The 12,447-nt window shown below is 36.9% G+C and overlaps 1 protein-coding gene across 1 annotated transcript in view; it reads right to left on the reverse strand.

The window, feature by feature from the left end:
* Nucleotides 1–12,447, reverse strand: part of LOC128643478 (dynactin subunit 6) — a 37,002-nt gene that overhangs the window by 11,772 nt on the left and 12,783 nt on the right. Inside the window, exon 5 of the mRNA XM_053696324.1 lies at nt 12,377–12,424. Within this exon, the coding sequence (XP_053552299.1) occupies nt 12,377–12,424 (48 nt within the window). The remainder of the gene's footprint in view (nt 1–12,376; nt 12,425–12,447) is intronic.

A 12,447-nucleotide genomic window follows, 5' to 3' on the forward strand; every position in this document is an offset into this window, starting at 1 on the left:
CCAAGATGGGACAATCAGGATTACTGATGATCTCTTTAGATTACTCTGGGTAGAAATACCAGGGGAGGAAACAGATTAGCAAATTGAAATGACCAAGGAGCTACTAAGGCATCCACTAACTCTGCTTAATGGTTCCTGGACCTCGCAAAGTATCTGGGAAGTTTTCTGTTCAAACGAGATGCCATCTCTGGGAGACCCCAAAGATTCACAATCTGATTGAACACATCCTGGTGAAGAGACCACTCCTCTGGATGTAGAGATTGGCGACTGAGAAAGTCCACTTCCCAGTTGTCCACCCCTGAAATATGAATGAAACTAGACAAGAATACGTTTCTGCCCAATAACACCTCAATAATTGCTAGGTAACTGTGAGCTATCCCCTGATGGTTGACATAAGCTACTGCTGTGACATTGTCTGTCTATAAAATTGAGATGAAACTCTTTTCAACAGAGGCTAACCTGGGTTGTAGATGGGTCAGGCCCTTCCTGGTCGCAAGCACGTACCCACACCTGTGCAATTCATTTTTTCTTTGCCCCGCATGCACCTTGTATTGTATTATCCAACGTCACGGTTATTGCGATAATGCAACAGGGGGCCTAAGAGCAATATCAGCTACAACCACAGCAGCATTTGCGCATGCATGACGGCAAAAAAAATGGTTATACAGAGATCAGCAAATCTTCTGTACACGTGATTAGGTCTTTGCAAATTGAGCATATAATCTATAACGTGCATGGAGCTAATAAATCTGTAAATTTAAAGCACTGCGATTGGCCAATATTTTTAACAAAAGCAACAAATATTTTGAGGGGCTGGATTAGATGATGTCATTGGAAAAAATAAAATATAAATGTCATTATGTTTTAGAATTCAAGTAAGTTCAATTTAATTCCAATAACATTATCTATCAAAAGAAAGTGTCTATATGGTCACTTAAACATAGTTTTATAACTAACTATAGCTTTAATTTGCAAGTGACAGTGCGCCAATATTCAATCTTTTGTGTATGTGTGTGTGTATATAAATATATAAATATATATATATATATATAACTTCCCCTGTCTGTTCTCCTACACTGGACACTGTCTGCCTGTTACCTAAGCCCCCCTCATGATTTTTACGACACCTCCTCCTCTCCCTGCACTTTTCTTAGCTATTCTGTGTTTTAAGATATAATCTGTAAATTCCATTGAATTGGTCAGTATTGCTTTAGACTTGATAAAGGAAGGAACTCTTCCAAAAGCTTGTCATCTTATAAATGTATAGTTAGTCCAATAAAAAAAGTATCATTGCTCAATGCAATACTCTTGTTATTTTGATATCTATATAAATATAAATATATATATGTGTATGTGTATGTGTATATATATATATATATATATATATATATATATATATGCGTGTGTATGTGTATATATATATATATATATATATATATATATATATATATATATATATATATATATATATACATACATACACACACACACACACACACACATACATACATATACAAAGCTCAAAATTTCGACTAACCCAATAGCCAATGGTCAGTGAAAATTTAAAGTGTAAGTAAATCCTAGCGTTGTACAAACGCTAGGATTTACTATTGAAACAAATAAAGGGGACTTTCATTCATGGGCGCCAAGCCGGATTTACCGCACGGCTATTGGCTAAGAGGTGAAAACGTCACCTCTTTGCCAAAAAATTATTTAGCCGTGGGCTGCTGTAGCAGCTAAGAGTGGCGATCGATTGAATCAAATAAAGGAGCTTTCTACAAGTATTTTATACTTCATGAATGAAAGTCCCCTTAATTTTTTTACGATAGTAAATCCTAGCGTTTGTACAATGCTAGGATTTACTTTCACTTTAACAGTGGCGAGTGAAAGTTAGTGAGTGAATGTTGGGTTACCTGCTACAAATATTATCATTCTAAAGGGATATTATATATCCATGAAAGGGCAAGGATATGTTATTTCTCTAGGGCTATAGAGACCCCATTAGTGCTTAGACTGTTACTTCTGAGAGGGTAAACCGGCAGAGAGAGGTTGGAGAGGAAAGGTGAGAGTGGAGAAAAAGATAGCGTTAAGAAAGAGTGGAGGGGGAAAAAAAGAGTGAAGAGAGAGAAGAGAGTGAAAAGAAAAAATTTGGCCTGAGAGAGAAGAGAGGGAGTAGAAAGACAGATTGAAGACAGGAGGTAGTGGTGAAAGATAGATGAGAAATGATAATTATAAAATATGTTTTCCAGGTCTTCTATGACCTCACATTAATGTCAACACTCTCTGCTATCTTTCAGCTCAACAACATGTTTCGGTCCAGCTGTCTTCTCCAGAACCCTAGTTGCCAACCGCTATGCACTTATTTTTGTTAATTTATTACTGTATGTAGCATTATTTAATTTATGGTATAAAACAAACAAAAATTAATTCACAATAAGGTGTTTCACATTGGCTAAACATATGAAAAGAGGGGTATATATCTATATCTATATATATATATATATATATACACATACATACACACACAGTATAAATACATACACAGTATATTATATATATATATACATACATATACATACACACAGTATATATACATACACTATATATATATATATATATACATATATATATATACATATACACACACACACACACAGTATATATATATATATATATATATATATATATATATATATATATATATATATATATATATATACAGGTGGCCCTCGTTTTACAACGGTTCAATTTACACCGTTTCAGAATAACAACCTTTTTTCCAGTCATGTGACTGCTATTGAAAAGCATTGAGAAGCAGTGCATTTATTAAAATAGCCAGTAGGTGGAGCTGACCGCTTGTATTGCAGCAAAGCCAAGCAAGCTGAAATTAATCAGTTTAACCAGACCTGAGCTATTGAGCAGATTTCAAAGGAACAAGATCTTCCTGTCTACAAATCAGTCCAGATTGGAATGCATAGAAAGAACTGTTTGCAGAAAAATGCAAGTGAAGTCTGTGTTGTGTGATTATTTTATTAGGTTTATAATGCTGTTTAGCAAATGTTTTTTGTTCATTTAACTTAGTTTAATTATATATTCTGTGTTGTGTGATTATTTTATTAGGTTTATAATGCTGTTTAGCATTTAAAGTCTTCATTTCATAGCTTTAAAAATAATGTATTAGGTGTTATTATGACAATTTTTAGAGGGGCCTGGAACCTATCTCCCTCACTTCCCATTGACTTACATTATAAACTGGGTTTCAATTTACAACGGTTTCGATTTACAACCATTCCTTCTGGAACCTAACCCCGGCGTAAACTGAGGGCTACCTGTATATATATATATATATATATATATATATATATATATACACACACACACACACACATATATATACATATACATACACACACATTTACACTGTTGGAACAATATTATAATTTACCAGTCAGGGAGAAACAGTCACTAGTCCACTTATGACAACATTTATCAAAATGTATCATTGTTGCAGGCAGACAGGTTAACAAGTAATAAACCTGTCTACCTGCAATTGCCATTTGCGATAATGCATAACATGGCAAAATTTAACATTGTGTTAGAGCAGGGCATGTCAATCACTGCGAACAAGTGAGTGTTGGGGTGATTGATCTCACTACTTTTGAGGTGGCGGAGAGGAAAAAGAAGCGCTTTCTGCTTCTTAAATATGTGGCAGCAGGTTCGCTTATGCCAACCTGCTCCGCATAGCCTCAAAAGCGGCTTTGTAAATTTCCCCCTTAGTATAATTATATAGTCAGCTCTGCTAATAATAGCTACATTTCTTACTACTCCAGGACTAGTGACAATATCCGGGCCTTTGTATTTAGTCCAACTGAAAGCCCTTGACGCACCGCCAAGAAAGTAGCAATCATCTGGGGTGAACTTGATGCCTCCAACAAAACAATCCAAAAAATCAAAGCACAAAAATAAGCACCAATATTTTAATTCAATAGATCTCTAATATTTATTGTAATGTTTTGGTTCCACCGATGAACTATATATAACTCCCAGGCACTAGTTTTAAAAAGGTATTATGTGTAAGTGTGTATGTGTGTGTGTGTATATATATATATGTGTGTGCATGTGTGTATACACTGTAGGTGTATGTGCGTGCGTGTAATCGCAAATAGTATTGTCTTACTTTTTTGTATTCATATTGTTTAGTCTTCATTGTGGCTAATTTATACAAACAGAAAGATTTCCTGCAGACTAGAGAGTTCTAAAAAAGTTAATATAAATTGCAAATATGAGTTATCTTGCTTCCTCTTAGGTCTGGATTTCTATAATAGAATGCAATATTAGACCCTGATTGCATTGGTATTTCCTGCATTAGGATAACTCTTATTGATCCCTTTCAAAGTTTCCTGCTGTTTGCTTGGATAAGAACCACTAATTAAATTTAAAGTACAATATGATATGTGGCCATGTAATCCTCATTTTGTAAATATTGCTAAAGGGCTTTGTGAGATTAGGAATAAAATTGTTTTTTGCAATTTATTTGAAAAAAACTCAGTGCCACGCACAAACGATTTTATTATTAGCATCAACTCTAAACAAGTCAGGTGCATGGCTTTTGTTCTAAATATTTCTGTTCTTATCAAGTGTTTCTTTAAAGCCTGTCTGCACTTAGTTTTCCTGTTTGGCTGGCTGCTTGAGTTTAGTTATGTTTTAAAAAAAATAGACTTTTCTATAGTGCATATTAAAACAAAGCTTAGGTTCATGGCAAATGTACAGTGCATATATTTAAAGGGACAGTAAAGTTAAAATAAAGCAAAACGATTGGATAGGTCATGAAGTTTTAAAGAGACAGTCTAGTCAAAATTTAAACTTTTATGGTTTAAATACGGCATGCACTTTTAAGCAACTTTCCAATTTTGCTTTGTTCTCTTTTTATTCTTTGTTGAAAGCTAAATCTTAGGTAAGCTCATATGCTAATTTCTAAGCCATTGAAGGCCGCCTGCATTTTGACAGTTTTTCACTGCAAGAAAGCGCTAGTTCATGTGTGCCGTATAGATAACATTGTGCTCACTCCCACAGAGTTTTTTTATGAGTTAGCACTGATTGGCTAAAATGCAAGTCTGTCAAAAGAACTGAAATAAGGGAGCAGTCTGCAGAGGCTTAGATACAAGGTAATCACAGAGGTAAAAAGTATATTAATATAACTGTGTTGGTTATGTAAAACTGGGGAATGGGTAATAAAGGGATTATCTATCTTTTTAAACAACAACAATTCTGAAGTGCACTGTCCCTTTAAACAACTTACTAATTTACTTACATTACCAATGTTGCTTAGTTCTCTTGGTAAGCTCTGATAAATCCTATGTGAATTCAGGAGTAAGCACATGTCTCTAACCATCTGGCAGCAGTGTTTGCAACCATGTAGTATATTGCTGTAAACAATGTTGCAAACACTGCTGCCATAGACTACTAAGACATGTGCACGATCCTATCAGCCTACCTAGATTTGCTCTTCAACAAAGGATACCAAAAGAACAAAGTAAATGTGATACTGGACGTAAATTAGAAAATTGATTAAAATGTTATCTCCTATTTTAAACTTTGACTTTCTTGTCCCTTTAAATGCACTATTTAATAGCCACACTGTTTGCTATCACTTTAAACTTCTAGACAGGTTCTTACAGGAGTCCTCTCCTGGGGATATTGAGTTAGCACTGATATGGCCTATTTAAGCTGCAGATATTGGCAACTAGGAACAGCCCCTTAGTGCTTGCTACATAAAATGATGCATAACCAGTGATCTTCCTAAGACCTACTTAAAGGGACATTATACACTAGATTTTTCTTTGCATAAATGTTGTGTAGATGATCTATTTATATAGCCCATACAGTTGTTTTTTTTTAAATGTTATAGTTTTGCTTATTTTTAAATAACATCGCTCTGATTTTCAGACTCCTAACCAAGCCCAGCTTGCTCCTGTTTGTGTAAAGAGTCTTTTCATATGCAGAGGAAGGGGGAGTGTCTGCTATTTCCCACTTGCAGTGGGTGTTCCAGTTAACCTTTTTTAACAGAGCTAAACTGGAAGCTTCTAAGTAAGTTTTGAAATGATTTTATACTGGATTTTTAGATAAGTATCTGTGCATATTCTTCTTTATAGTAGTGTCTATTACATACAGTTATATAAAAATTGGTGTATACTGTCCCTTTAAGGGACACACCACCTGGATAATTTTACTGACCGCTCGGCTAAAATTTAAAAGGTACACGAAACCCAAAATGTTTTCTTTATGATTCAGAGAGAGCATACAATTTTAAACAACTTTCTGATGTACTTCAATTATCAAATTTGCTTAATTCTCTTGATATTGTTTGTTGAAATAACATCAGGGTACTACTGAGCTAACTGAGCACATTGTGTGAGCTAGCTGAGCACATTGTGTGAGCCAATGACAGGAGGCATACATATGCAGCCACCAATCAGTAGCTAGCTCCCAGTAGTGCATTACTGCTCCTGAGCTAACCTAGGGATACTTTTCAACAAAGGATACCAAAAGAAAAAAAGCCAATTAGAAAGAAGTAAATTGAAAAATTGTTTAAAATGACATGTTCTATCTGAATCATGAAAGTTTCATTTTGACTTTGTTGTCCCTTTATAAGATTATCAGGCTATGAGCTAATATTATATTTTTTCACTGTTTGTTTGCACAAATCATAATTACAATTATGCAATTAATTTGTGCTTTGGAGAGAATAAAGTGACAGCAAAGTCTAAATTAAACTTTCATGATTCAGATAGAGCATGCAGTTTTAAGCACCTTTCCTATTTACTTCTATTATCAAATTTGCTTTGTTCTCTTTATCCTTACTGTACTGAACACATCTGGTGAGCCAATGACAAGAGGAATATATGTGCAGCCACCAATCACCTGCTAGCTCCCAGCAACGCATTGATGCTCCTGAACCTACCTAGGTATGGTCTTTAATAAAGGGATATCAAGAGTTTGAAGCAAATTTGGTAATAAATGTAAACTTGAAAGTTAATATTGAATGCTCTGACTCAGGAAAGTTTAATTTTGGACTTTAATGTCCCTTTAAATAACATTTATAAATAATAAAATGTTCTAACATTGCAAAGTATTAAAGGACATAAAAAGCAAAAATGTTCTTTTGTGATTCAGATAGAGCATAACATTTTAAACAACTTTCTAATTTACTTCTAATATCTATTTTCTATGTTCTTTTGTTGAAAATCAGGGATGTAATCTCAGGAGCAAGCACGTGTCTGGAACACTATTTGGCAGCAGTTTTGCAAGAATGTTACCCATTTGCAAGAGCACTAGATGGCAGCGCGATTTCCTGCTACGTAGTGCCCCAGACACCTACGTAGGAATCTCTTCAACAAAGAACAACATAGAAATGAAACAAATTTGATAATAGGAGTAAATTGGACCTTTTTTGTTTTTTAAATTGAATGCTCTGAATTATAAAATTATTTATTTTTTTGGTTTCATATCCCTTTAATACTGAAAAATGGGGTTAAAATAAAAACAAAACAAAATATTTTTTTGCAGTGTTCTTTATAATCATTTCTACTGAACTAGTGTAGCTAAACTGATTTTAGGGATACCCCATATGTCTAGGTTTCCAAGTAATTTATAGCAAGTATAGGCCAAATACTACAAAGATGGAATTATTGGTTTAAAGCTCAAATTTGGTAAACAGCGGCCACCCAATTCAAAACTGCTACACAAAAGTATATATTTATAGAGTTTAGACAGCCCAGGGTATTTACCTAGTGCTATGTTTGGCACTTTATATTTAATCCCTCGATTGGCAGAAAATAAAATTTAAGTGTTAAAGCAAAAAACTCAATAAAAAAAATCTATTAAAAAAATATACATATATATAGCTATCAATGCACTCAAACTTCACAAACTCACCCTTTCCTCTTTCTGACCACCATCTCCTTACTTGCAACATATCATCCCTCCCTACAACTCTCCCTCCTTCTGCTCCTCACACCAAACTTCACAGAAGCATTATGACATTAGATCAACAACAGCTTTCTAATTCCCTCAAACTTCCCCTCTCATCCTTCTCCTCCTTTTCCTGCCCTGACCAATCTGCCACTATAACTCCACCCTTACCTCCGTCCTTGACAATCTCTCCCCTCTTACCATAGCTCGGAAATCAAACATTCATCCTCAGCCCTGGCATACTCCTCTGACACGATACCTACGCAGATGTTCCCGTACTGCTGAGTGGCACTGGAGAAAATCTAGGAATTCAGCTGATTTTCAACATTACAAATTTATCTTGAACTCCTACTATTCTGCCCTTAATTTGCATAAGCAACACTACTTCTCTACTCTTATCTCTAATCTTTCTTCAAACCCAAAACGTTTGTTCTCCACTTTCAATACTCTCCTCCCCCACCTCCTAATACAACTTCTCTGTCAGCTCAAGACTTTGCCAGCCACTTCAATAACAAAATCGACTCCATCAGAAATGAAATCAGCTCTCAACTTAATTCCTTTCTCTCACCCCCTCAAATGCTCTCAATCAACCACAACACACATAACCTTAAACTTAGCTCATTCTCCCCTGTCACTGAGGAAGAAGTCTCGGCACTTATACTGCGCTCTCACCTCACTACCTGTCCCCTTGACCCTATTCCCCTCACAGCTACTCCCCTCCCTCTCTGCTACCCTCACCCCTATACTCGCACACACTTTCAACCTCTCCCTCAGCACCGGTATATTTCCCTCATCGCTGAAACATGCACTGGTCACACCCATCCTCAAAAAACCTTCCCTTGATCCTACCTCCCCATCCAACTACCGCCCTATTTCCCTCCTCCCTCTTGCATCAAAGCTTCTCGATAAACTAGCTTATGCACGCCTATCCCATTTCCTTACAATAAACTCCCTTCTTGACCCACTGCAATCTGGATTTCGTCCCCATCACTCCACAGAGACAGCAATTGTTAAGGTTACCAACGACCTACTTACAGCAAAATCAAAAGGCCACTTCTCTCTGCTTATCCTCCTTGATCTGTCCGCAGCCTTTGACACTGTTGAGCACCCTCTTTTGCTCCAAACCCTCCAATCCTTCAGCATCTGTGACACAGCCCTCTCGTGGCTCTCTTCTTACCTGTCAAACCATACCTTTAGTGTAGCCTTCTCTGCCCCGTCACCACTTTCTGTCGGAGTACCGCAAGGCTCTGTCCTCGGTCCCCTTCTCTTCTCAATCTACACGTCATCACTAGGTTCGCTAATAAAGTCCCACGGTTTCCAATATCATTTGTATGCCGACGACACCCAAATCTACCTCTCTGCACCAGACCTATCTCCTTCCTTGCTAACCCGTGTCACTAGCTGTCTTTCTCACATCTCTAACTGGATGTCCTCTCACTACCTCAAGCTAAATCTCTCCAAAACTGAGCTCCTTATTTTCCCCCCTTCCTCAAAACTCTCCACCCCCAATCTCTCTATAACTGTCGACAACTCCATCATTACCCCTACCCCGCACGCCCGATGTCTCGGGGTCACATTTGACTCAGATCTTTCTTTCACTCCTCACATTTAGTCCTTGGCTAAAGCCTGCCGCTTCCACCTTAAAAACATCTCTAAAATTAGACACTTCCTTACACAAGACACAACTAAGATTTTAATCCACTCTCTCATTCTTTCCCGCCTTGATTACTGCAACTCTGTCCTCTCTGGTCTCCCCACCTGCCACCTAGCTCCTTTACAATCCATAATGAATGCCTCTGCCAGACTCATCTTCCTTACACGTCGCTCTTCATCTGCTGCACCTCTCTGCCAATCCCTTCACTTGCTTCCTCTTGCCTCTAGGATCAAACACAAAATTCTCATTCTGACATACAAAGCCCTCAACTGCACTGCTCCCCCCTAAATCTCAGACCTTGTCTCCAGATACTCTCCCTCCCGTCCCCTTCGCTCTGCTCATGACCTCCTACTCTCCTCCTCTCTTGTCACCTCATCACACTCCCGTTTACAGGACTTCTCCAGACTGGCTCCCATCTTGTGGAACTCTCTGCCTCGCTCCACAAGACTCTCTTCTAGTTTTAAAAGCTTCAAGTGCTCCCTAAAGACTCTACTGTTCAGGGATGCATACAACCTATGCTAACCTTACTTTATACCAGTTCCTCTCCTCCATTGCTATCCCCTGAACCCCCTTAGCATGTAAGCCTAAGAGTCCAGCTGTTTGTAGATCACCTTCTTAAGAGCTGACTACAACAGTGCAACTCTTGGCAGGGCCCTCTACCCATTTGATCCCTATAATTGTTTTGTTGTACTCCCCCTTTGTTTATAGCGCTGCGGAATCTGTTGGCGCTCTACAAATAACCGATAATAATAATAATAATAATGTGAAGTTGCTCACAGGGCCATGGGACAGTTTTTCAGACATCACTGGATGCCTCAATCCTGAGGCATCCAGCAATTGCCCACTACGCCTGATACCAGTATGCATTGCAGCATCTAGGCTGCTTTTAAAAACTTAAAAGGAGACGCGTTTCTCAGCTTCGCAGGGCTATTTCATCAGGCCTATCGTGCCAACTGCTTAGAAAAAAAGTGTGCAAAATCAGCTGTATGCTGGAACAGAGGATGTTTGCTGCACTCTGTTCCAGCATGCAGCTGCTTTTGCACACTTTTTTCTAAGCAGTTGGCACTATAGGCCTGATGAACCAGCCCTGTTAGGCAAAGAAACACGTTGTCTTTTAAGTTTTTAATAAAGTTTTTTATGCAATTACACCTAGCCACAAAGATCCATTTTATTGTGGACATCTGATGAATGAATATTGGAGTACCTGTGTATCCTGCCATCTGGAGTATCTTTGCATTCTGCTACCTGTGATCAGTCAGCTGGATGGCTGGGAAGTCCTTGCTATTAGAGCACCTGGCAATGCTCTCTTTTTGTGAGCATTCTCTACACTATATCATACCGCTTTGATACAGACTGTGCTAGGCCATTTTGGCGCCCTTGTTTCCTTTGCGTTTTAGATTTCTTCGCCATCAAGGTTCACCAAGACCCTGACCAAGGTGCAGACTGTGCCGAGGATGGATTAATAGTTATAAACCTTGTTAGACTTGTGCACTATTTATCCATATCACTTCTGATTAATTATTCAAATTCATTTTTTTTTCTCTTATTGGGCGCACCCTTTATTATTCTTTCGTGTTTTAAGAAAAGTTATGTTAACTCTTGCAAAGAGCAAATATTGTTATTAAGTAGTTTTGAGGGATTGCGTCATTACACAAACCTTTTCAACACAGCTATTCTTCTTGTTAGAAACATTATATTGAAATAATGGAAAGTAAACAAGAACCAACATTTTCAGAGTTTAAAAAGAGAGTGTATTAAAAAAGATATTAAAAGAACAAGTGGAATATCAAGTGGGGGGCAGAACAAACAATTGTCATTTTTTTTAATGAATGGGCCCCATATATTAAATCATTAGATATCTTGTTACAAAATTATTCGCCCTTTGCGCCACTCAAACTTTATTATGGAAGCCAACTTGAGAGGAGAATGGCTGTGCGAATAATTATAGGACAAGAGATATTCGGGTTGATGATGCTGGTAGTTTTTTTTTTTTTTTTTTTTTGTGTGAACTTTATTAAGCTCATAAATAAATGTTTTGTATTCAAAAATGAATTTGTTGTATTTTTGTTTCTATAATCAGACAGATGTTTATTTCCTGTTCATTTCTTCTGATCTTTGTGGATTATTTGCTCGACAGTATATTGGGGAAAAATGTAATAAAAATATATTTTAAAAAAATTAAATGTTATATCTGAATCATGAAAAAAATAATGGGTTTCATAACCCTTTAAGAGGCTTTTCAAGGGTCACTAACTGCAAAAGTTCAAGTGTTAAAAAATGAGGTTTTTTTTAAATGTTTGTTTGCTGCAATTGCTTTTTTTAATGCCTAAACTCCTCCATCACTCGCCCCAATATGGTTTTGTTACTGAACTAGACAATTCTTGCTACTATAATTTTGTTAACAAAATTTCCTTTGTTTTTGCAGTATCTTATCCAGTCACCTCTGCTGATACAAATTACTGACAGCTATGCAGTATGGTTAGGCTTTAAAGGAAAAGAGGACAAAGCAAATAGTACATTGCAAAAGTTTGTTTTTTACTATGCATTATTAAACATCTTATATTAAAATTGCCATGTCCCTTTAAATTCACAAGCAAATGTCAGCAATACGTGTGCTACGAGCTTGAATTTGCCCAAAAATAAAATTCAAATATTTTGTACTTCGTGATGTAAAGAATGCATTATCTTCTACTACCCTAACTCTATTTTATACACAGGGTCGGAATGTTTGTGGTCATTTTTTTTCCTTACCTTTGGATTCTATCACATTGTTGTCGCCCATCTTCAGTGCTTGAGAATCTGGAGGCAGATGTTAAGATCTA

The sequence above is a fragment of the Bombina bombina genome, unplaced genomic scaffold, assembly GCF_027579735.1.
Source record: "Bombina bombina isolate aBomBom1 unplaced genomic scaffold, aBomBom1.pri scaffold_491, whole genome shotgun sequence".
NCBI lineage: Eukaryota > Metazoa > Chordata > Amphibia > Anura > Bombinatoridae > Bombina > Bombina bombina.